General features: G+C 38.0%; 1 protein-coding gene across 3 annotated transcripts in view; it reads left to right on the top strand.

Annotated features, from left to right (window-relative positions):
- Positions 1 to 22,781, top strand: part of LOC139731433 (synaptotagmin-1-like) — a 106,850-nt gene extending 84,069 nt beyond the window's left edge. For 2 of the 3 annotated variants that reach the window (XM_071642315.1, XM_071642316.1), the window contains exons 4-9: positions 6,301 to 6,426; positions 9,117 to 9,284; positions 11,358 to 11,531; positions 19,567 to 19,687; positions 20,689 to 20,822; positions 21,175 to 22,781. In XM_071642315.1, coding sequence (XP_071498416.1) covers positions 6,301 to 6,426; positions 9,117 to 9,284; positions 11,358 to 11,531; positions 19,567 to 19,687; positions 20,689 to 20,822; positions 21,175 to 21,360 — 909 coding nt within the window. In that variant the 3' untranslated portion in view covers positions 21,361 to 22,781. The remainder of the gene's footprint in view (positions 1 to 6,300; positions 6,427 to 9,116; positions 9,285 to 11,357; positions 11,532 to 19,566; positions 19,688 to 20,688; positions 20,823 to 21,174) is intronic. The other variant, XM_071642317.1, reaches the window with a different exon arrangement.
- Positions 22,782 to 27,012: the final 4,231 nt, after the last annotated feature.

Genomic DNA, 27,012 nt, shown 5'->3' with positions numbered 1-27,012 from the left:
CGGTAGATGTCCCGTGGGGAGTTAAAGGTCATCACAAGGTCAAAGGTCACAGAAAGGGGTCAAATTTTTAGGGCCCAATGTTAAGTTTTTATGGCGCATTTCGATTATGGCTCATTACTTTTGATCCCTATGTCCGTTTGTGACCAAACTTGGGTGGTAAATGTCCCTTGGGGTGTTGAAGGTCACCACAAGGTCAAAGGTCATAAGCAGGTCAATTAACTTCTGGGAGTTATAGAAAATATGGATTCCTTGTACGCGAATGAATGAGACACAATTTGGCACTTGCCTTGGTTTTTTTTTTGGTGGCAAAAAAAAAATGATGCACAGAAATATCCTGCTAATTCCCAATTGTGATAATTTGTGAGCCATACTGTGCATGCCTGAAATCTACCAAATAGTAACCCTTGCCCTTTTGTTCATGCGCTGTTCAATTGTGCATGTTTTGAATGACGGAATGAAAAATCTTGAGATTTTTAGCTCCAGCATTCACATTCTCACTGCTGTCCCTAACAAAAAAGTCCTGTGGTACTCCCTGTGGTACTTGTCGGTACCACACAATGTACCACACACTTGTAATGTTACCACAGGAACTGTGTGGTACTGTACCACAGGCTTGTAGGGTACTCCCTGTAGTACTTGTCAGTACCACACAATGTACCACATAAATAAATGTTACCACAGGAACTGTGTGGTACTGTTTTACAGGCTCATGTGGTACTCCCTGTGGTACTGGTTGGTACCACACAATGTACCACACAAATATATGTTAACACAGGAACTGTGTGGTACTGTGTCACAGGATCGTGTGGTACTCTGGGATGTACCACAGGGCAGTACCACAGAACATTACCACAGGAAAGTTCCACAGGACAGTACCACAAGACAGTATACACACAAATTGTCCTGTGGTATTTTGGGATGTATACCACACAACAGTACCACAGGACAGTACCACATGAATTGTCCTGTGGTATTTTGGGACGTACCACAGGAGAGTACAACAGGACAGTACCACAGGATAGTACCACAGGACAGTACCACACAACTTGTTCTGTGGTATTTTAGGACGTACCACAGGACAGTACCACAGGGCAGTTCCACAGGACAGTACCACAGGAAAGTACCACAGGATAGTACCACAGGACAGTACCACAGGAATTGTCCTGTGGTATTTTGGGACGTACCACAGGACAGTACCACAGGATAGTACCACAGGACAGTACCTCACGACTTGTCCTGTGGTATTTTGGGACGTACCACAGGACAGTACCACAGGGCAGTACCACAGGACAGTACCACAGGACAGTACCACAGGAAAGTACCACAGGATAGTACCACAGGACAGTACCACATGACTTGTCCTGTGGTATTTTGGGACGTACCACAGGGCAGTACCACAGGACAGTACCACAGGAAAGTACCACAGGATAGTACCACAGGACAGTACCACACGACTCTTCCTGTGGTATTTTGGGACGTACCACAGGACAGTACCACAGGGCAGTACCACAGGAATGTACCACAGGACAGTACCACACGACTCGTCCTGTGGTATTTTGGGACGTACCACAGGACAGTACCACAGGGCAGTACCACAGGAAAGTACCACAGGAAAGTACCACAGGACAGTACCACACGACTTGTCCTGTGGTATTTTGGGACATACCACAGGACAGTACCACAGGAATTGTCCTGTGGTATTTTGGGACATACCACAGGACAGTACCACAGGACAGTACCACAGGATATTACCACAAGACAGTACCTCACGACTTGTCCTGTGGTATTTTGGGACGTACCACAGGACAGTACCACAGGACAGTACCACAGGATAGTACCACAGTACAGTACCACACGACTTGTCCTGTGGTATTTTGGGACGTACCACAGGACAGTACCACAGGATAGTACCACAGGACAGTACCACATGACTTGTCCTGTGGTATTTTGGGACGTACCACAGGACAGTACCACAGGGCAGTACCACAGGGCAGTACCACAGGACAATACCACAGGAAAGTACCACAGGATAGTACCACAGGACAGTACCACATGACTTGTCCTGTGGTATTTTGGGACGTACCACAGGACAGTACGACAGGAATTCCTGTGGTAATTTTCGATGTATACCACAGGAGAGTACCACAGGAACTGTCCAAAATCCCACGGGAAAATCATAATATGGTGCTATTCCACACAGAAGTACCACACAGCAAATTAAATTCGTAAGTACCACAGAAAAATGCTACAGGATATTCTTTTTTTTTCTTAACATTTTATACCAGAGGACTATCACATCAAGAGAATATCAAACAGCAGGACCACACAGGAGTACCACACAGGAAAATTGTAAGGCAGAATCAACTGAAATTTATAACAAAAATACAAACAAAAAAGCACATATTAATATTCCTCAATTAATTGATAGATGAGTTATGCTGTGAATTATAACAATTGATTTGCCATTACTTATCCTGTCCTATACTCCTACAGTATTACCTATTTAGTGAAAGTGCTGATGTAAAGCATGAGAAATTTCATAAGGACTTCTGTGGTACTCCTGTGGTACTCCTGTGGTACTCCTGTGGTACAAATTTTTACATAGCTCATGAATATTCATAAAAAGCACTCTAGATTTTAGAAAATACATATATGACTTAAAAAGTCAAAGTATTAATGATGGAACTTACTTTGAACTTTATGAAAGATTGTCTAATTATGTTATGTTATTCCCAATATCATAGATATTGTTATGAAAGTGTAATTTCATATCTTGATAATAAAGTATAACCGAGTTAGTAACCATGCCTTAATGCTTTACGGATAGACGGCCATATATATATGTACTAAGAGGATCGATGGCTACCTAGGAGTAGAATATGACTATATAGATCTATTATAGGACTAGATTGGCACTTGGCCATTAGACTCTCGTTTGAGGTTATATGTTAGGAGTAGGACAGGTTATTAAGTAGGGCCATGTTTGTCCTAAAATCCATCACTCACCTATCAGAAATATTCCTTGAAATGTGGCTAAAAGTCTCCCAGATTTTTTTTCCGATCTATCCTGTGTGGTACTCTCCTGTGGTACCATGGAAATACTGTGTGGTACTGCCCTGTGGTAATGATCGACCTGTGGTAATGTCCTGTGGTACTGTCCCAAAATACCACAGGACAGTTCCTGTGGTACTGTTCTGTGGTACTAGTCCTGTGGTACTGCCCTGTGGTACGTCCCAAAATACCACAGGAATTCCTGTGGTACTGCCCTGTGGTACGTCCCAAAATACCACAAGAATTCCTGTGGTACTGTCCTGTGGTACTGTTCTGTGGTACCGGTCCTGTGGTACTTTCCTGTGGTACTGCCCTGTGGTACGTCCCAAAATACCACAGGAATTCCTGTGGTACTGTCCTGTGGTATGTCCCAAAATACCACAGGACAATTCCTGTGGTACTGTCCTGTGGTACTGTCCTGTGGTACTTTCCTGTGGTACTGTCCTGTGGTACCGTCCTGTGGTAATTACCACAGGAGTACCACAGGACTTTTTCGTAAGGGGTGTAAATAATTGCACTATTTCTCAAATTATGGTAATAATTCAGAAATTATTGAAAGATTTCCTGGGATTTTAGTCACAATTTCCAGTGTTGTGGGATTTTTATGTCCACACGGGCAAAACTCTTGTGACTTGGATACCGATGCAAATCTCAAGATTTGTATCCTGCTAATTATTTGCATCAGTGTGAATCCCACTCATGATCCCGAGACTTTGTACATACAATATGTAGGTCATGGTTTTAAGAATCAGCTAGATAGTTTTGTATGGGCCATATGACTTCATCAGTTGTGATAAGAATACACTATGCCATTTGCATGATCAATGCTGTATGCTAAACTGCCTCGTGTATATGAAACTAGTATGAGGTTGAATACTACTGTACAGGCTGAAATTTTTGGTGTGGTTTTATTGTCACGAATTTCGCGTATCGCCTTTGAACCGCGAAAATAACAACACGCGAAAATAACAATGCGCGAATGAGTAAGTTCAGTTAGACCCTCGCAGCCTCGAAATTAACAACACGCGAAAATGTCCTCCAAGTAGCAATTCGCGAAAATATCTGTATGCAAAAATTTCAGCTCGTACAGTATTAGGGGAAGTCTTTGTGCTGCAGTGCTGGGTCACTGAAGGCATCATGAGCATTTATTAGCAAATGGCTGCCCTCATACTATCTTTAATATGTTAAGCCTTCGCGTGCATGGCTTTGCCTTTAGTACATTTAAAAAGGGAAAAGAAACTATCAGTATTTTTCTTTCTTTACTTATGCAATTTTCAGAAGCTGTTTGTATGCTGCTCTCTGAATTAATCTTATACATGTAGATCACTCTGCTTTATAGGACAATGTTTTATAAAACACAGCTGCTGTGATATGATATGTACAGAATTGTGAATTGTCATGCATAGACAGCAGCTATTTTACAACATATGTAGATCTTACAACTCAAAACCTTTTTAAATGTATACAGTTGAAGGTTTCATCAAGAGCTGTTCTTCATTGTCTCCTCTGAAACTGATAGCGAATGAAAGTTATTGTTATAAAGCCATGAATTTGCGTTCTGACCACCAATAAACATGTTGCTCTTTTTTTTTGTCCTTGCCTACTGTACAAATGTATGCAGATTGCTTGAAGCTCATGAAATCGAGTTGTCTTTGAATCTTTGAAGATGTTCAGAAATTTGTGGCATTTTAATCTTGCTGCAGTACACTAGCTTGTGTCATATACAAAGCATTTATGGTTGAATCTTTTCATGTTTTACTTGAATATCAAAAACACAGTAACTTTTTTTTCTTCTTCTTTTGTAGTGCAATTCTTGTGCAATTTCATAAAGGTGTGAAGATGTAACACTATAGCATTGGGTATTGATAATCATGATCTGTGTTGGTTCTGTTAATCTGATCGACAGTGGTAGAGCTTGACTTCATGCAGTTTTGTGGGACATAGTACCAGCGCCAGCACTTGAACTGATCTTGAAATCATACACCCAATGTGGATAGTACATGTAAATTGTTTGTTGGGTACATTGTGTGTGTGCAAGTATCATTACATTGTATATCAGTCTATATTTTTATGTCACATTGCCTTCTGTGTATCAATCAAGAGAAAGAATTGTTGCAAAAGGAGACACATGATGTGATGACATCAGTCCCTTTTGGCTTTGACTGCATATGTTTACAGTCATGCAAACAGTGAACGGTCAAGGTCAACATTCACTGTCATATTTTAGTGGTCAAAACGGTCATTTGCAGTAATTACTCAAGCTAAAAACGTCAACGCTGGATAGTGTAACTTTTTGGACAAGATAGAAATGAAGTGACAATTATTTGCATGAAAATGATAATGGGGATAATCATTCACAGTTCAAGGTCAAAGATTGCTGTCTTTTTCTGAAAATGTGATTTTTTAGCTATGAGAAAGATGGAAATAAATTAGCAAATAATTGTCTGAAATTATGGAGGAATTCAAAAGGTTGCTAAAAATGAAACTGATATAATCTTGACTCATCAAAATTAAAATGTAGGGGCATGGTCATAATGCATTGATCAAGTTATTGCATAATAGATAGAGCCATCTTACGTACGTGTAGTTGACTGTCAGCAATAGTCTGATTTCTCTATATTCTAAGACTACATGTGAAAGTAAGTTGTAAAAGTTCTGAAAAAAATCTTGTATGCATAGCTGCTTTTCCCTTTGTGGTCTTCACCTCTGCACTGCATTCATAAATTCATTGACAAAATTTGAGTACTGTGGATTTGCTACAAAGGAGATTTTCAAACAATTGGGTGCGCTGTATAAAACTTGTTCAGCTAGATTAATTCAACTCACTAAATGTGTATTGGAATGTTTGTAATGTCAATATGTGTATATTTTTGTGAGTATGTCACAAACTGTGACAATGGTGAATTCTTAAAGTGAGTATGATATCTATCATAAAAAAGAATAAATGCATGCGTGTGATATTTTCGTTGATGTGACATCATACTATGTACAGGTTGTGTGTGCTACAGCTGGATTCTGTATTTTTGACTAATCTCATCTCACTCTACAAGCCTACGTACATTGTATAGTAATTACACATGAGGGCTACACTACAACCTATAAAGCATCAATGAGTCAGTATACAATTGTACATTGTATGCAATTCCATTAAACTGTCGTGATTCAGTGGAAGGGCATGGTATGGCTTGATGAATTAATGACAGATATGTTAGAATTGACCAGCTTTCTGACATTGCTCTCTTACTACAGATACAGCCTGATGTTGATGATCTAGATAATGGAGCCGATGAAGAGGGAGACACTGACTCCGTTAAGTCTGAGATCAAACTGGGCAAGCTGCAGTTTTCTTTGGATTATGATTTTCAAGAAGGAAAGGTAATTTTCAGGAAAGTGGAAGAGAGACATAGTAAATGTAGATAGTTGCACAAGGGAAAAAATGTTGGCTCTGTGTTTGAAGTGTGCATGGTGCTGTAAATGAGGTAGCGAGGTTTGCTGTAAGAGGTTCAGGAGTTGTATCGTGCTCGATCTAAACTCTGAATGAGTGGTCACTAACGTTTAGATCCCTGCAGAAGTGGTATGAGGCGCGCGCTGTGCATACAGTTTACTATGTTAAACTGACTACCTGTTGAAATTTCTGAAATATGGCAAATCATACATCAATAGAAAGCTAAGAGCATGAACAATGTCAATATATATGGCATTTTAGATACCCGAAGGCTTAATCAGACAGAACCAAAAAGCCGTATTCTTTTTGCTTTCCTGACCGAGAAACAGCTATGATTTCGGCTCCCTTTTGGATGACATCAGTCGATGTACAACTGATGGCCTAGCGGCAAACTCAACTGCAAAACAAAATGATAGCGCGCCCGAAGCTCCGCTCTAAACCATCTTTGCTGTGAAATACAGTATTTTGCACGGCATGCGTGCATGTTGGTGTTTGCGCAGAAATCAACCCAAAGATGATGAACAGGCGGCTTTAGGGCATTTTATCCTCACTGAATCAACTCTAGTGGAATGTCCAAGCCTAATTTAATACCTCCTGTCTGACAAAGAACAGTTAATCACCTGGAAAGAAGTAGAGATATGTGAAAACGACTGAGCAAAGTTCTAGAGATCTAGTATAAAGAATGACTAAGACACTGAACATTGCAGGTAAATTGACTGTCCTTCATCAGACGTGAAGCATAATCTAAATGGAGGTGAGTTGTATGGAGAGTGCAGACCTCTATGGAGATCATTGCCCAAAGTAGACAAGGCAACGGGATGTTCATGTGCATGGTAGTGCATTGTGGTGTTTGATGACATCCAGGTGTTCTGTTGAGGGAAAGGAGCATTCTAATTGAAGAGCATAATGGATGTTTGGAGCATTAGCACAGGTGTTGGTGGGTTGTCTGCAGAATGCGGAACCATATAAGGAATAGATAGGGCAGACGTCTGTGCTGTGGATGATCTGCATCATTGTAAGCGTCTGTTGGAACCAGCGATGGGTGTAGTAGCAAGACATAATCCTTTAAGATCCGTACTCTCTGTACATGAATCACCTCCACTTAGGTTACACCTCACTTATGATGAAGGACAGTCAATCTGCCTGAAATGTCAAATACTTATAGAATCTTAGTCATTCTTTATACTATTGTAGATCTTTTGAGCTTTGCTTTGTAATTCTCATGATTCTCCATTTCCTTCTATTAGTGTATAGACTATTACATCTCCTTGACCTACATGTATCTCTATCCCTTTCTCTTTCTATTTCTTACTTCCTGACAATTTAATGGTCCTTTCGTCCAGAACCACCTCACCACCTTGCAGTTTTACAGGGACTAATTACTTTGTCTTCTCTCCCACTCTTCCTCTTCCACAGGAGTCCTTTTCAGGACTACACTTTTCTTTCTCTTCCACAGCTTTTTCCAGAGGAATGATCCTTCCTAGATCCACCCAACCCCTGACCCCTCTTCTCACTTAATATTGTAGTTTTGATTCTGCATGTCACAGTCCACGTTGATAACCAACTTCTGTCATCTCTCACCTCGTTTTTGTAATATATTGTTCGGAATGACACATCTTCTTTGCTTCTCTTATCTCTGTGATTTTCCTACCTTCTACTCTCTCTCCCTCCTTTCTTCCTCTTCTCACTGACTTCCGACCCCTTTACCTGATTCTCACTCTATTCTTCTTTTTAACCGTCCCTGTCTCCTATTCTCTAACTCCACTAGTACAACTTCAACTTCCAGTGAACCGTTGCCTCTCAATTGTCATTATTTGCTTTCCTTATGCTCTCCCTATGTCGCTTCCCTCTTCGAATTCCACTCTTCTCTTTCTAAAACCTTCTTTCACCATGCAATAGTTCTTTCAATGACTACAAACACAGAGCGACAAGGTGTTGCCACTAACCTCTCTTCCTCAAGAAATATTGGTGTTTGCGTATGCCATATGTTTGTTTTGAGAGAGAATTTTTGTACTCATTTTATTGCTGTTGTCTTACAACAGCATGATATCTGTTGTCTTACAACAGCATGATATCTGTATCCTATGTTTGAGTGCCACTTTGTGACTTGAGGGTTCAGTAGTGAGATGGTGTTCTCTTGCAAACAAACATTCTTGAAACAGAGGTGATTCAGTATTGTTATACCTGGTCAGTATGAAAAACTGGAGTAATTTCTGTATTTACATATTACATCAAAATTTGGAAATTGATATTTTTTGAATGGAACTATTGTACATATACATTTTAGCAGTCAGAGTTATCTCTAGCATGAATTTTGATTTAATACTGGTGTCGAATTAAAGTACTGGTACAAATTGAGTCAACTATGCCAGTTTGTAATTGGGTAGAAATGATTATTGTGCAAAACCCAATATCTCTCCAAATGTTTGCATCTTTGTTTTAATTATGTAGGTCACTTGAGTAATGTCAGTATGAAATTGTCGCAAATGTCCACACCATGATAAGATTCCATGTTGACAGTGCACAAAATGTACAATATGATGCAAAGCAGTACTGTGTTCGGAAATCTCAAGTCTTTGTCTCTTAATTTGCACATCTCTTGTTTGTGTAATGCTGACAGCTCAATGTTGGAGTCATGCAAGCCTCTGAGCTGCCTGGCATGGACTTCTCTGGTACTTCAGACCCATATGTCAAGGTCTACCTCCTGCCTGACAAGAAGAAGAAATATGAAACCAAAGTCCACAGAAAGACACTCAATCCTGTCTTCAACGAGACCTTCACATTCAAGGTAGGATAAAAGTTTTATACAGGGTTCAACTGTGTGGCTGTATTAATCAATTTATTTGTTTATTTATATAGTGTACATCTTTTTTTAATGTTTCCACCACGAAGTGTCGCTGGAGGCATTGTGTTTTTTTGTTTTGGTTGCCCATTTGTCCATAATCGAATTTGTGGGAAGTGTAACTTAAGAACAGTTAGAGGTACCCAAATGAAACCTAACATATGTATGAGTGGACGAAGCTGTGCCTATCAACTTTTGATTGCACGTGCTCAAGGTCAGAGGCCAAGGTCAAATTCCTAGAGTTTCACTATCTCCCCAATGTCTATGCGATATTCCAAGGTATTTTCTTGAAACTTGGTGTATTACCAGATGTCAAAGGGGTCAAAGGTCAAGGGTCAAAGGTCATATAGCCGTAGCCTTTGGAGGTGAGCTATTACGATCACTCATTGTCTGTTGTGCGTAAACTTTTTATGCCTCCGGCAAAAAGTGTCGCCAGAGGCATTATGTGTTCGGGTTGTCTGTCCTTAAGTCTGTCCGTACCGGTAATCAATTTTGTGGACAGTGTAATTTAAAAACCGTTCGAGGTATCCTAATGGGACTCATTTAGGACTTTTAGAATTCAGGAGACAAATTTAAGAACCAAACATTATTTTCAGTTTTTCTAATTTGAAATAACAATTCAAATAATTTCTACCATTTTTGTAAATATTGCTTTTCTAAGATGTCATTTAAACTTGGATTTGACAGAAGATTCTTCATTTTTTTCCAACATTTTTGGGCTCTCTTTATCTTTGGGACTACAAAAACATTATAGAGATCAATGGTTTATTTTTGCAAATTCATATTTCTTATTTTGTTAAACTTTTCTTTTGTTCTCATTAGTTGTAGAAGAGCACTTACCCATGAATGACAACTTGTTAATAGTGATATTCATAGATATAACACAAGGCAGGCTTCAGGATTGCACTTACCCCGTGCAAGGACACAATTTACTCTTAAAACACTAGTACATACTGGATCCAGGTTTTGGAATTCGCTTGATGCAAGCATTAAACATATTTCAAGTAAATCAGCCTTCAAGCGTAGGCTTAAGTCTCATCTTTTAAATACTTATAGTGTTGATTCGTGATGTCGTTAAAACAATGTTAATGTCAATAACTGAAAGTAAGTCCTGTATGTTACATTACAGATGCATATACTTTTATGTCAGACTTCCCTTTAAAAAAGAAAGAAAGTATCAGTGTGTAATATTATTGAAACCCAGTTGTCTTCTTTTCATGTTTTGTTTTGTTTTGTTATGTTTTGTTTTGTTTTTTTGGTTTTTTTTGTGTTTTGTTTTGTTTTTTGTTGGGTGTGTGTATTTGTGTATGTATTTTATCGTCTCACATAACCCTCTCTTTATCTTTCCTTTTCACCCCTCCCTTCATTCCTACCCTTGTTTTATGTAAATAATCTCCCTTCACCCCATTGCACATAGCCTCCCTTGTTTATTCCCTGTTTTCGTTTGAGATTGTGTATTTTTTGTTATTTTTTTTCCCACTATGTATACATATATATATATATACATGTATTTTTTTTTCTCTCTTTTATTCATGAGGGACCTTATCTTGCAAGCTATGCTTCATTAAGGTCTCCTCGTTTGCCTTTCTTAAAATTTTGTTACCCTTTCTTATCATTTCACATACACATGTAATTATATATTTATGTATTTGAAAAAATTTTAGTGTTAGTTGTTGTTCCTATATACTCCTGAAAGAAAGTGTCAATGTTATTGTTATGTTATTGTTATATTGCTTATTGTTGGAAGAAAGACAAATGAATAAATAAACTTGAAACTTGAAAATTGTTTGTCATCCAGACAGTGTAGGTTTAGAGATGAAAGTATACATCATAGTGTTCAACAGTATTATCAAGAGTGACATGAATATCATTTATCTACCAATGCTATCACAGCTTGCTTACAGTAAGAGCTTACAGAATCTTTGAGAAGAAGAATTGTGAAAATCAGTGGGCATTAGTTGAGAACAGTGCGAAAGTATTTTATCTACTTTGCAAGCCTGTTTTATCTATAAACACCAGGTGCCATACAGTGAGGTGTCAAGCAAGACTCTGGTCTTTGCCATCTACGATTTTGACCGGTTCTCGCGCCATGACATTATTGGGGAGGTCAAGGTGAAGCTGAGCCAAGTTGACCTCGGGAGTGTTGTGGAGGAGTGGCGCGATCTGCAGAGTGCAGAGGTCCCAGGGGGTGAGGTGAGTATTGAACCAGCAACCAGAAATTCAAGTATGGTCTCAAAAGTCAAACATTCACAAAAAAAACAAACTTGTAACTGCTTGCTTTCCTTGTAACAAATGTGGGCAATGTATATCTGCAAAGAATAGCTATACATGTATAGAATATCCTCATCATCTTAAGTTTTCAAGAATATTACAGCAGGGTTCTTGCCAGGAATTTCCTCGTGCTTGTCAGGGCTGAAGATGGATGAATTATGGGCAGGTATACACCTTGGGGGTGGATATGGGGTGGGGAACCCCGTGCGAAGCTGATTTAATGGTGTGAAGGTGTCATTGCCAATTTGCTCAGACGCACTAACGACTTAATGTTCGAAGTCAGTCATCGAGGAATTCTCTGGATGACAGAGCTGTACACTCGAGATCTAGGTTGCGCCACAGTCCCCCACCCTTAATAAGGGAGGGGTTTTCAGAGTTGACGTAGACGGCTTCAAACACAACTTCAATGGCAAAGACGTGCGCATCTTAGACGAGGAGCCTCGGTGGTTCGAGAGGGAGGTCTGGGAAGCCATCTGCATCAACTCTGAAAACCCCTCCCTTAAATTAATAAGGGTGGGGACTGCGGCAACATCCTCTCGCGTGTGTGCAGCTCTGTCCTCCGGAGAATTCTTCAACCTGACTCTGAACAGTAACGTCGGAAGTGCGTCTGCGCCGGTTGGCAATGACACCTTCCCGCCATCAAATGAAGCATCCAGGAATGGACATGAAAACCGTTCTTGAAATCAAAACAGTAAGTCCAGATGAATTGATTTAATTTTGTACCTTTATTGAACGATACCTGGATGAATCAGAACTTACACCTATCTTCAGATTTACAAACCTTCAGAGTAAAAAAACTATAACTGTCGTGGAGCCATTGTGTTAATCCGAAATTTCGCTGGCAGTAAACTAAAACACAGGCTTTCCTAACAGCCTCGTCTGAATATGGAAACATTGGAATTGAATCATGAAAAGATCCGGAATCAGAATAATGTGGCAACAAAAATCGAATCTGCATTATAACTATTGTACATATTGTTTGGTTTTTGCTTTCCCTCTCAAAAAAAAAAATTACAACAACAGAAACAGAAGCACATAAAAAATGTCAACATTTGAAGAGAAAAGTAGTTGGGGGGGGGGGGAGAGTGCAGTGAAGGAAAAGAAAAAGAGCACCTGCTAAGAAGATGAGGTATTAGTAATTTGAGGGGGGAATGCCCTGTTGTTCACTTTAAGGTCTGCATGCAATATTCATGATTAATTTTATGCTGGAAAAGCACAGCTCCTTAAAGCAACAGCATGATGGAAAATGAATGGAAAAAAAGAAAAAAAAAAAAAACTCTGCCATAATTCAGAACCGCAAGGGCACCTTCACTCCCAATAAACGAGATATGAAACTCGTCACACTGAAGACGAGTTAGGTGATACGCTTGGGGTCATCAGATGTCGGTCATCTGTGATCGGACAAAGAAAAGAATGTGATATAGCGCCTTGAAGTTATATTGAGATGTGCAGAGGATTTTATTTTGACCTACATTATTCAGATCTCTTTTTTTTTCTGTCACACAAACTAATTGGAAATTCCGTGCGTGTGCGACTAAGTCGATTTACAGGCTTTTTGAGTACGTACAGTGCATTTACCAAGTGATCCTCGACATGAACAAATTAAACATGACAATTAAGTGTTTTGATAACCATCTTGACTTTAACATTAGCCTTTTGAAATATGACCTTTGACCCATATATACATAACCCATATGACTACCTCTAATCTTGATATCATAATTTAATATGATCAGTTGAGAGAGTTCATACAGCTATATACAAGCCTGTGAGATTTACCAGCAGTAAAAGCAATGAAGCATCCAATACAAAACAAAGGGATATAGAGCGAGTATGTGGGTTTACATGACAATGTGATTTATACCTGGACAAAAATGGCATTACCTCAATCAAAGAAAAAAAGGCAAAAGAAAAAATATTCTTGCTTTGCATCCTATGAGGTTAATTATTCGAAAATTCACGGGCCCAAACGTACGGCTCCGGCGAAAGAGACAGCGCCTTTAACCATCTAACTAACTGAACGTAAGCTTATACGTAAAAAGATAAATCATGACGATCACCCGTGACACATATTCAAAGGGGACAGTTAGAAGTGGAAGGAGTGCTAAGCATATTGTCTCATTAATTCCAAATCAATGACGCCCTTACATATAGCCATACCATAATTTCGCATCTAAAATCAATGGTAGTACTCTTGCACCATTACTTGTATAGGGCATAAACTTTGCTTTATAAGCTTTGAGTGAAACGTGTCATAACATAATTCTGTAATTCCATCAGCAGTTATTAACTTCATAAAGAAGAAAGATATATCAAACTGAACGCTTGGCACCTAACTCAGGGGGATTATAGCATGATACTCGGTTCTTTACTGCCCAGATGCCAACAACACCCATCACTTACGGCTACTCATAGAGAAAACAGGTATGACAAAAAATAAAGTTTTGCCTTTTCATAGGCAGAACGACACAGAATCCCTTCAAACACTATACTTGGCATGGTGTGGCATGAAAGAGCTCTTTACTAATGCTAAACAGTGTATACCTTCCACTCATGTGGCACGAGATCCCTCTCCAGCAAAATAAAGCCTGTCTATGTTTCTCTTCCCTTTCATCCCTTTTATCTTAGCTCCAGAAAGTCTAATACATTTGCTTCATTTGTCACACAGAAGGTTATAGATTGCCCTTATGCAGTTTTCCCCTTGCCACCTTTCATTTTCTCTTTCCTTTTATCTACGTTTGTTTTTGTTATACTGTAGTTGGGAATGTCTACATTTACATATCACAACTTGAGTAGGGATGAGAACAGAATTAATTAACTCTAGGCAAGGTGTATAGCGTCTCGCTCATCTCTTTGAAATTTCAGGTTGTTATTGTTCGACCAAATAACGGAGTTGCAGACAGGCCTGTCATTTCTCTTCCCTTTTCGCTGCGTTTTGTTTTGTTATACTGCAGATGTGAATGTTTACACTAACATAACCCAACTTGAGTGGGAATGAGAACTGAATTAATTGACTCTAGGCCAGGTGTATAGCGTCTCGCTCATATCACAGAGTTACGAGAGAAGTTTACTCATTTGCATACGAATGGACGTGTTTGTGGTTTAAAATCAAAATGTACAGTGTTTACCGACTGCCACCAGGTATACAGCCAAGACACGAATACAAATGCATTAGGCAATACGAATGAGAGTTAGCGACCATGAAAAAGGTAGTGGAAGAAGTAATGATGATGCCAATATATTTCAGCATAGACTATGAGCACACAATTTCGATGTCGAGGTCAGCAATTCAATAAACCATGAATGTTTCAGGACACTCGTGTACAAGACACGGCCCAAACCACAGATTTTTATGCCTCCGCCACGAAGTGGTGCTGGTGGCATTATGTTTTGGGGTTGTCCGTCCATACGTCCATACGTACGTCCGCATCCATTTACGCGATAACTTGAGTAATATTGACTGGAATTTTACCAAACTTGGTCCAAGGATAAAGTATGATGGGGCAATTACTTGATTAGATTTTGGGTGAAATCGGCCAAAGGTCAAATCATGAAGTTGTATCTGTTTATGCGATAACTGTAGACTGGATCAAGCAAATTACACCAAACTTTGTCCAAGGATGATGTATCGTGGGGACAATAAATTTTTGAGTGAAATCAGACAGGTCAAAGGTCGAAGATCAAGGTCAAATCCTAAAATTTATCTTTTTATGTGATAACTCAAAACTGGATGAAGCAGCTTTCACCAAACTTGGTCCAAGGATGATGTATGACACGGCAATTAGTTGAGTAGATTTTAGTGACATTGGCAAGAGGTCAAAGGTCAAAAGGTCAAGGTCAAATGCAAAATATGTTGCTATTTCCCCATATCCATGCAATGCCCAAAGGTACTTTCTTGAAACTTAGTGTAGACATATATACTACTGCATAAAGATTCTCCAGAGAGAGTTTTCATGTCATAAGGTCAAAGGTCAAAAGGTCAAAGATTAGGTGAAAATGTTACAATTTCTTTTTTCTCACAAATGGTTCAATGTATCTTCATGGAACTTGGTACATACGCATGTACTGACTGGCAGGGATTATCTAGGGAATTTAGGGGTCATGGGTCAATAGTCAGGGGGTCAAAGGTCAAGGTCAACTCATCAAAATTTTACTATTTCCCTCACATACTAGTATATGCAATGCTTGCATTTTTATCTTTAAAACTTAATATACTTGTATTACCTAATGGAGATTCTCTTGGAAATTTCCTGCCAGAAGGTTAAAGGTCAAAGGTTAAGGGTCAAGGCCAGGTTTAAATGCAAAAAAAACCCCTATTTTATACTGTGATTACACTCTTTCTTTATACCTTGAAAATTACTCAATGCATAAACTTATAAAAGGGTCAGTCAGAAGTCAAGTAAAAATCCTCAATTCCCCAAATACATGTACCTGCACTCTTTAATAGACAATTATAGCAAATGTAGTTTTAAGGAAAGTGAACATTCAAGATATTTCTAACAAAACCTGTCATTTCAATATTTTGCCAGGTATGCAAAAACTGTTATCTCACATTGTGAAGACATTATACTGTACACCTATTGGGAGAATCATGCATTATGGCGGAGGCAATCAGTCGCCATAGCGACATTTCTAGTATTACATATATTGAATCCAAAACGTTCCCTGTTTTTACTTCGTTTCACATGCAGATGTAATTTACCATAAACGCTGCAAGCAAGATTTACAACTGCACTAATTCACAAAATATGAAGCGTTGTGAAATAAAAGGAATAGGTTTACAGATTGTGATACAGTTTTTTGTCACAAATTTTAAAGTTTACCTGCAAGACTCTCTTATGATGCATAACTTGGCAACTGTTACAGCAATGGCAGCCACACTTGCGTGATAGAAGCAATAGGAGTATCTTCATGTTATGGTGTTGTCGGAGGCCATGTGATGATGTCAAAGGTCATTTGAGGTCATTTATTAAAGAGTATGTGCAAGACTCTCTTTTGACAAATAACTTCACATAAGTTGCTTGGATTACAACCTAACTAGGGTCATAGATGTACTTGGGGTACCTTCATGTTATGGTGCCGTTGGAGGTCACAGGATCAGGTCAAAAGTCATTTGAGGTCAAACGTTAAAGTTTACTCGCAAGACTCTCTTATCACACGTAACTCGACACATGTTGCTACAATGGCGATCAAACTTGGGTGATGGATGCACTGGGGGTACCTTCATGTTATGGTGCCGTAAGGGGTCACATGATAAGGTCAAAGGTCATTTGAGGTCATACGTTAAAGTTTACTTGCAAGACTCTTTTGACAAATAACTTCACATAAGTAGCTTGGATTACAACCTAACTTGGGTCATAGATGCACTGGGGGTACCTTCATGTTATGGTGCCATTGGAGGTCACAGGATAAGGTCAAAGGTCATTTTGGGTCATACGTTAAAGTTTACTTGCAAGACTCTCTTATCACACGTAACTCGACATGTTGCTACAATGGCGATCAAACTTGGGTGATGGATGCACTGGGGTACCTTCATGTTATGGTGCCGTAAGAGGTCACATGATAAGGTCAAAGGTCATTTGAGGTCATACGTCAAAGTTTACCTGCAAGACTCCCCTATGATAGATAACTTTACAACCATCGCTCCCTTTTCAACCAAACTTGGGTTGTAGATGCACTTGGGGGACCTGCATATTATGTTGCCATCAGGGGTGACATGGTAAGGTCAAAGGTCATTTGAGGTGTCATATATTATATAAAAAATATATTTCTGGTTATTTTCGCAAGTGGGTGAGACACAATATTGCTGATGCCTTGTTTTTTATATAAAGCTGGTCTTCCCTTATTAAATAAATTGAATTCAACTAAAGTTTATACACACGTCTATAGCAATGGGAAAAATAAGAAACAAAAATTAGAAATACTTTGAACTAAGACTAAAACAGGAGATTACTTGTTGCTTAGAGGACACTTGCTATTGAATATGAAACGTTATCTAAAAAGAGTTAAAAGAAAAGTAATTAAAAAACAAAAGTGTCCTACGAGCGTCGATCCCTCAAATGCGTTCATGCGAAACCGTTACTCTAAATCACTCGGCCATGGAACATCCACGGATATGATAAGGCAAAAAAACAATCTATAGATATAACAGGGGAAAAACGTCAATGCCCACACAACAAAAGTGCCCGCGTGAACATGTATTATACTGCTAGACGGCAATGGGGCCTTGTAATGACTGATGGCGCTATGCCATTTCTATCTAGCAAGGTGTTGGATGGATCAACTGGGGAAAACTTAAATACGTCCCATAGACATAACACGTAAAGTGGGCTGATTTTGATACCTTGCCTTTAATCACAATTTTCAGTATGATGTCATCAAGTTACAAGACAAAAATATGGACTTGAAAGGTAATTGTTCAAAGTTCAACATATCCAAATATTGGGGTAATATTGAGCTAAAACATCCGAGATATAGGCAACTGAATGTCAGAAACAGTACCTCAAAAATTTAATTCCACTTTTTTTATTTCAGATGAAGATATGATGACGTCACCGAGTTTTCCTGGCATTATTGATACTTGAAATGTTATTTACAATTCATATGCTTTTTTAATATGCAATACAAACATAGAGTTGCTGGACATTTTAAAGAGCTATGTCGAAATAAACAAAGACATGTTTTTTCACTATAATTGCACATAGATGCGCGCGGGGAATTTGAACTTTGACACAAGTGCGTTTCTTTGTTATTGGTCAAAATAGATCGGAAATCAAAGGATATTGTCACTGGATGTATCAGGAATCCAAATCAGTCGAAAAAAAGTGCATTTTCATGTTGCTTACGCCCTGTGCGCGCGAAAACGCGCGGACGGATGCGTACGCGCGGAATTTTTTTGAAACGCTTAGAATTATCTGAAACTTCGAGAAAACCGGTCGGGAAGTCGATTTGAGCATTTTAAATTTTTTTGTACACGCGCGTCATGACGACTTTGGGAATTAGCTTTGTACAGGACGATTAAGCATGACTTGAAATTTCTGTCTAGCAAAATTGATGAAGAAATGACATTTAGTTATGAAGTTATGATCGATCAAGTGGCATTGTCTAAAAATCACAAAATGGCGCCTAGATGACATCAGAGATATGTTATCATCATGAAAATGTGATTTTCGCTAGATATTGTCATGAGATATGTTGACTGAAAATTTCATGTTATTGTGTCATGTCATTGTTGAGATATAGACGACACAAAATTCTCCAGAAAGAAAGAAGAATGAAAAAAAGGAAGATTTTAGCAAACACAATAGGTGATACGCTGATAGCGTATCACCTAATAATATGTTTAAAGCTTATTTAATGTTACTGAATCCAAATGGATGCACCTCTAAAATATTCTAAATACTATTTGCAGATGATAATTGAAATCATTGCATAGTAACACTCGCAGACATCAAGGCCATGTTCTAAATAATGCTGCTTCTATTGTAATAAAGAGCATGAAAGTAAAGAAATAAAAACCTGATTTTTTTTGTGTGTGTGTGAGGAAGAAATGAGGATTAAAGCAGATGACTGTATGTAATAAGGTAGGTGTTCACGTAATTGCAATTGTTGTATTGTCTATGATCAAGGCTATGGAGGTGCTGATAACTTCTACTGATGTCAAAAGTAATTGGAGGCTAATTGCTTACGTATTTTAGGTTGATATACAGTCATCAGTGTTATAAAAACTACACATCGATACTTCTGTGTATATTACTTTTTGCTAATCAAATTATCAAATAAAATCATATAACCACTGAAATCCCTACGTGCACAACGACAAATATAATAGTCTGAATTACATACATTACAGGTAAAAGTGAGCTTTACGGTCTTTGTTGTTGCACGAAGTAAGCTGCATATATAAAGTGTGGCCTCAATACCTAGCTAATGAGTGAAACCTTTTCACCTTTTGCAGGGCAAGTCTGAACTGGGAGACATTTGCTTCTCATTACGCTACGTTCCAACCGCAGGAAAGCTGACCGTTGTCATCCTGGAGGCCAAAAACCTCAAGAAAATGGACGTTGGTGGTCTCTCAGGTCTGTTCTTTCCACAAACTGTACACATACCTGCATGCCTGATGGAAACAAACTCATTGTGTGTGGGTTAAATAGCACTTTGATTTCATTTGATAGTAATGACAAAAGCTGAGTTCACTGGGTTAAGGGAAAATTAAGAGTAGACAAAATTAATTTGTACAGCAATCCACATCGACATGAGAGAGTTCTCACCCAAGACATTACATTTATACTGTATACCACATATATTTAGCAAGTCTAATTTTTTGTGAAGCGGAACTTCCCGATGATTTCGCGAGTGGTTAAATTCGTGATCGTGGAGTACTGTACTGAACGAAGAAATGTATACATGTGCATCACATTCATATCGGAATTAGAGAATTTTCGTGTGTCTTTAATTTCGCGAATAGCACCCGACTTGCGAAATTCGTGAAAATAAAAACCTCGCAATATATTCGGCGTATACAGTAGTTCATTGATTCTCACCATCTGTGAAAATAATTCTGTGCAAATGGCTAATTGATAATGAAACCAAAAGTGCAGGATGTACCACTTTTGCTAATGTAGAGACTTAAAAAGAGGGAAATGGAGACTTTAGCAGTAATATCTTGGATTTGTTGTAACCAAGCTGAAGATGAAGCCAAACACACATGCACAAATGCTAGGTAATGATGGTATTTGATGGTGTGATATGTCCTAATTGTACACAAAGCAGTTTTAAATTTAGTACATTTTAACTTCCATCTTACCCAAGATGACACTGAAATGAATTATGTCTTATTCTGATACACAGTGCATGGCACGTTATTCATGTACATATTTTGTCTTCCACTTCATTGTTGGAAAAGGGGATAATTCTGGTAGATAGATAAAGAATAAGGAAGTGTTGTATGGTTTTATGGTCAAACTTGTCTTTAAGAGTTTGTTGTAAACATACTAGTGCAGCACAGTTCATGGCTATTTACAAGGCTATTTTGCCTCTGTATTTGACTATTAAATATGTATCTTGTGTGTATCCCCAGATCCGTATGTGAAGATTTCTCTCTACATGAACAACAAAAGGATAAAGAAGAAGAAGACCACCATCAAGAAGAGGACACTGAATCCTTACTACAACGAATCCTTTGGATTTGAGGTGCCATTTGAACAGATACAGGTAAAGATCGAGCCGGTCATCTGATAAACAGTTTTCACTGCTTGATTGAGACATTTGACCCAATTAAGTTACTGTTCTGACTCAAAGAGGTCAGAAATTACTTTGGGATTAAGACCCTTACTCCCAATTCAGTTTCTAATCTGACTGAAAGCGATGAGAAATTAACTGAAGAAATCAACACATAGATTCCATGACTGCAAAAAGACTGTATTTTGCCTTCAATAATATCAAAGAAGTTCCTGTGGTCTTGTGCAAGTTGGACATCTTTAGATTAAAAAAAAACCCCACACAGATAGGTAGGTAATTTCATCATTGTGTCTTTCTTTTTTTTTTTTCCTTATTTCCTTTGCAGAAAGTGACATTGGTGGTGACTGTTGTGGACTATGATCGCATGGGCAGCAGCGAACCTATCGGCAAAGTGGTGCTTGGATGCAATGCCACGGGGGCGGGACTCCGTCACTGGAGCGACATGCTGGCGTCGCCACGGCGACCAATCGCCCAATGGCATACCCTCCAAGAACCAGAGGAAAACAAGTAAAATATGTTATCAAAAGCATGAAAAAAAAAAAGATTAAGCATATATATATATATTTATTCTTAGCCAGGGAAATATGCTGTTAAAACTAAGCAAGGAAAAGGGTTAAAAGAGGACCAACACTAATAGTTGTGCATGCTAGTAATGCTTCCTTCCATATCTATCAGATCGCTGGTATTCAGTTCTCTGCTGATGCTCACCCTGAGATGAAGAGAAGAATGAACCAAAGAGCAAGCTTCGCATACGCAAAATAGAATATTCCTCATTGCGCCACTGCTTAATATCAAAAGTTTGATCACATAATAAAAAAAAATGTGTGTCTTTGTCATTATGGTTAGTAATTTTTCATGAGGCAACTATTAAAGTCATCTGACCCTAGTTTTTAGTGTTGGTCCTCTTGTTTGATGATATCAATGGAGAATTGTGTAAAGAAGAGTATGAAGGTTATGTTCGCTGCCTACGCCATTGTATTTGCACAGTCATCAAAAATTTCAGCGAGGTTTTGAATCATTTTAAATGATTTTATGTGTTTTTATCTGTTTAATGCCTCTTTTCTTCTGTGAAAAGACAACTTCTGTCCTCATTCCTATGAGTGGGATCATTCCTGCTGGATTTAGTACAGAGGTTTAACTTTGGTGGAAATATTTAAGCTGAGTTTTTTTTTTTTCGTAGGTTTTTTTTCCAATGTATTTTTGTTTTTTTCTGACAATTTCACAATTGTGTATGCACATGCATATTAATAATTCATATATACCACTCACATTTTTTTTCTTTAAATTTCAGCACAGATATCTAGAAGGTGATAAAAGGAATTTACGTTCATGAGTGTTTATTTTGGATGCCACAATTAAGTGGTAGCATGCCCTTCTTGCATCACTCTCATTGGAGGTGAGGTTTGTAAGATACAACACCAGTCAAGCATTTGTTGTAAAAATTATTTTTTGATTCAGACGACTTGAATTAAAGTCAAAGAGTGAAAGTGCAGATGGGGGAAAAAAAAAACCTGGCATAGATATTTCACCAATGTACATTCTTATTTTAATTTCATACCTGAGTTGAAAGAGTTAATATTCTTTTAAAATCAGTGTGTAGTAATCTGCTTGCATTATAGTGCTTTTTCAGTGTAAGAAAAGCACTGTAGCAGAAGCATGAGTGTTTGCTTGCTTCCAACCCTGATACCAGACTAGAGTATAAAAATTTGATGATCGCAGAAACTGAGTCCAGCCAGTTTCTGTGATATCTTTTTATACAAAATATAGAAACACCTCTTCCGAATTCCCATTCCACAATACCATACCAGCCACTGAGTCCACCTTTCATTCAGCCCGACTGTTACCCCACCTTCTGTTTTTAGTCAGTCATTGTTGCAGCATGTTTTAAGTTCAGTGGGGAACGGACAAATTTTTTCAGTGTGTTCACTGAACCGTGAATACCTGTGTGTTTCATTCTTAGCACTCTGTGTGTGTGTGTGTGTGTGTGTGTGTGTGCGTGTGTGTGTGTCTGCCTGTCTGTCTGTGTATAGAAAAGGGCATCAACCAGATCTTCAAGAATAGGACCTTAACTTTTGTGTGCCATGGGGTAAACCTGCTGTATGTCACATTGTTTTGAGACTGCAGTGCATGAGTGCTTTTGGATCACATTCTATTTTCCTAGCAAGTATACTAAAAAATGCAGTGTGGTACAATTGTAGGGAAACTTACAAGCTTTGCTGATGGAAATTGTATGGCAAAGTTGTGACTGTTTTTCTTGCAAATAGTCAGTATTCAAAACATGACCCCGCAAATAAGACTTCAAATTTGTTTATTTTTTTGTCATGATTATACACATACTTTTGTGAATGGTCTGGGAGACATGACTTGTTGAATGCACAATTTTGACAGAAAATAAAAACTCCTTAATAAAACCCTTTGGGACACAGCTATCCTGTCACAGTGCATTGCATACAGTAGTGTATATGTAAGGAATGGAATCCTGCATGACGCTTTCAATGCACTGTGCCATATTGTGAGTTATCTTTGGGTTTGTGCACTGTTGTGTGTTTGAGCAAATTATGCAAAGCTGGCAAGTTTAGATTGATCTCCATTTGCAGAGCAAATGTGGGAGATGCATATCAGTGTCATTGTTAAAAGGTGACTCAACGGAGGAAAGACAGAAGGAAAAGAAATGATTGATCACAGATTTAAGGCAAGCAGTTCATCTGCAAATGATGTTATTTTACATTTCAAAACCTGTGTTGAGGTTCTCCTACCCACCGAATAGTTAAATTGTTCAATTGATTTGACACATCAAGCACAACACACTGTCACATTACACTTGGAGCCTGGAAATTTGTCCCAAAGCTTATTTTGGAAGTACTTAACAAAGACTGATGCAATGGTGGTATTGTTTATAGTCCAATCTGGTGGTCAAGCTACGGATGAATTAGAAGGTCTGGTTGAGCCATGGTATTTCACCCTCATGTTTTACACCACACCCTTCCCTGGTGGCATATTTGAAATCTTCATTTTTGCATCGGAGGGTCTCTTCTGCAAGTAATCAATAAGTGCACTGTCTGTACAAGTTCTCTACAAATTGATCTACATTGTATCTGCTTGACTCAAGTATATTAAAAAATCAACATGAGTGCCTGTGACAGCATTGTGTAAACTTGCAGCAGAAATCCTGTGATATTTATCATTTCTTTTTGTCAATGATTCAGTGAGATATGAAAAAGTGTTTGCTGCTTTTCTAAAGGTGATTATTCATTAATTTCTTAAACTCGTTGTATGATTGACTGTTTTTGACAGCCTACAATGTTTCTCCAGTCCCACCACATGCCACCATATCCCTACCACTTCCTTGACATGCACTGGAGAAACGTTGCTAGTGCTTGGGCAAAAAAAAAAAAAAAAAAAAAAAAAAAAAAATGAGTGTTGGCCATGAAAATAAGAGTTAATGGTGTGCTTATGCTTGAAAATGGTTGCTGCTTACAGAATGAATAAACTTTTCTAAATGACAAGTAGATAAAATAGCATAGCATATGAAGCTGATCCCTCTTGATACTCTTTCTTTTCATCTGCTTCATTTTTCCCAAAATAGAATCATTTGGTTATCATTGAATACAAAATAAAAATACTAGCTTGAGCTTACCCACCAATTTCAAAATGAAATCTGTTTACTCCATTGCTGTCACCTTTAAGGACCATGATTCATAGAGAACTATTCCAAATTGCAATAATTTTAGTCACCTTGGCAGCAGCTACATGTAGCTGACTTTCTATCAGCTCTGTACATTAGTGATTGCTGCTGTGGCAACTGCAATCACTGTCAGTCATAACAAGTGACACTTCTTCTGTAAACACAACCCAGATGTCCTGTAACAGATATTAGCACAAACCTGCTGTAATAAGAATAAGTAATAAGTTCCTTGATATTCATAGGAGTCTTTTCTTTACTTTGAAAACAAGTTCATATTAATCACTGAGTTGAGTAGGTAGACAAAAGGACAAAATAAATTGCATATTATTTACTGCCAAACTATTGCTGGGGACGCTGATGCATGTGGGATAAACCTATTGTAAATATTTCATTGTCTCTAATTATTAATGATGCGTAGGCATGTTTATGTAAACATGTTTTTTAAGCGCTATAGATATGTATCAACCACATGTCACATACTAGTAAGTTATCATCATATTTTGCTTGTCCAGTCATTGGAACTTGTATTTAACTGAAATCACTGCCACTGGAGATATGCTGTTGTTAAAAGGGTGATTTCAATTTATCCAATTATCAATGACCATGGTAGTGCATATTTTCAAAGAACTGTATATCCTCCTTTTTTGCAGTTGATACATCCTATTAGTTGCTCCTAGTTAATGAAAGGGGTTGATATGAAATGAGGATGCTCTAAAGCATCATTGAGGTATATCATTGGCTGTTGTACTTATATATCATATTACTGCGTCAAGCTCAGCATAAGATATACACCGAATGTGTTCTAAATGTCATAACAAAACACCAATGTGATATTGCGCTCTAAAGCTGGAAGATATTCAGGAACTTGTCGTTAGGTATGACCTCTGCAAATAATTTTTGCCATAGATGCACATGTTGAATGTTTAAGCTAAAAGAAGGGAAAAAATCTGTACGATTCTCAAATAAAATTTGTGTGCCACTTTTTGTGTTTGTTAAAACACAAAACGAACGATCAGGTAAACTGACCTGCTTTGGTTGAATCCTAAAATGTCTATGTTAGATAAGATTCTCTGTTCAAATTCCACCTGGAAGTTCATAAATTTAGACTGAATGTCTTTCTACATATTTGCACCCATGTGCCAATCTTGTTGAAAAATGAAACAGAAGGGGTACTGCAATTAAAATCCCACAAAATGTCACATACTAGTTAATTTTACAATGGGCCTGAAAACAGCATTTTCTTTTTGTCAACTCAGCTGAATGGAATTTAATATGTTTTCTAGCAGAGTTACCCTTTATCTGTCTGACGTGGAAGATTAAAAGTGGATGATGGAATATAACTATCAGTTTGGAAAGCAGTCTGCGTTGACCCATTTTTCTGTTTCAAATAGGTTTTTATACCCATTTTCTCTATCCACAAGTTTTGGGAAAGTTGGATGAAAACCCTACTGAAATCTGAAAACCAGTCAGCAGTAGTATTGATACATTGACATAATGTCATGAATGCATTGTTATCAGTGTACCAAGGTGAAGGTTATTTAACTTTGATAATCCTTACAATGGAGTGTAAATTCTCCATTTGTTGAAAAAGAGCAACAGGAGTGACTCAGTATACATAAATACAGTGTAGACCCTTTTCTCTTAATGTGTTATTTATTTATTTCATTGGGCTACAAGCATCAAATTTTGTTGAAGTATATATTATTTTCAAAACGTCAGATTGTCTCTTTAAGAATTTGACCTTGAAATTCTTATCTTGCTACTTTTTGTAGGTTTTGTAATGCAGAGTCACATTGGATGCAACCTTAAGAGCGATATTTCTTATTCACTTTTGGAAGATTTGGGTTTCTTTTCATCTGTTTCATCATCCATGAGTGGGTTTGGTGAAATGACAGGAAAACTCCTATTGTTTTTTAACCCACAGAAGTGAAACAGTAAAGAGCTTATCGTTATATAAAGTTTGAATGAGAATATATTCTCATTCAAACTTTCTGTTGCCCAATCACTATTTCTACTTTGCTGCTCTGTGTTCAGATTATCATACAGATTTTTCCCCCTGATTTTTTAGCTTAATTTTGAGGTGGTTGTGTGTCTCATGGCATGTGATTGCATATATACTTTATTTGCTGCAGGTTCAAAGAGGCTAAGTTACTTGAGTTCTCATGCTAGTTCTTAAGTTAGCAGAAAAGAGTATCTGCACTGGGTGTCAAATTTGCCAGTTTAACGAGATAGGGTTGTCATTTTCTCACATGTTGTCAAAGAGAGAGAGAGAGAGAAAGACTAATCGATAAATTTCTCATCCTTCCATTCATTAACAAATATAGAAAGTATGGTTCTTTCAGACTTGTGTATATCATTCCTAACTCGATGTATTCAGTATGGTGTGTAACTTAAGTTTTAGTATTCTGTGAATTTCAAGAGATTATATTGACTATTATTGATGTTATACTAAAGGCATTCCTACCTGTATCAGATGAC

Source organism: Diadema antillarum, unplaced genomic scaffold (assembly GCF_040938485.1).
Source record: "Diadema antillarum isolate AM-2024a unplaced genomic scaffold, OU_Dant_1.0 seq00000371_RagTag, whole genome shotgun sequence".
Taxonomy (NCBI): Eukaryota; Metazoa; Echinodermata; class Echinoidea; order Diadematoida; family Diadematidae; genus Diadema; species Diadema antillarum.
The sequence above is the reverse complement of the archived record's forward strand: the minus strand, read 5'-3'. Positions and strand labels throughout refer to the sequence as shown.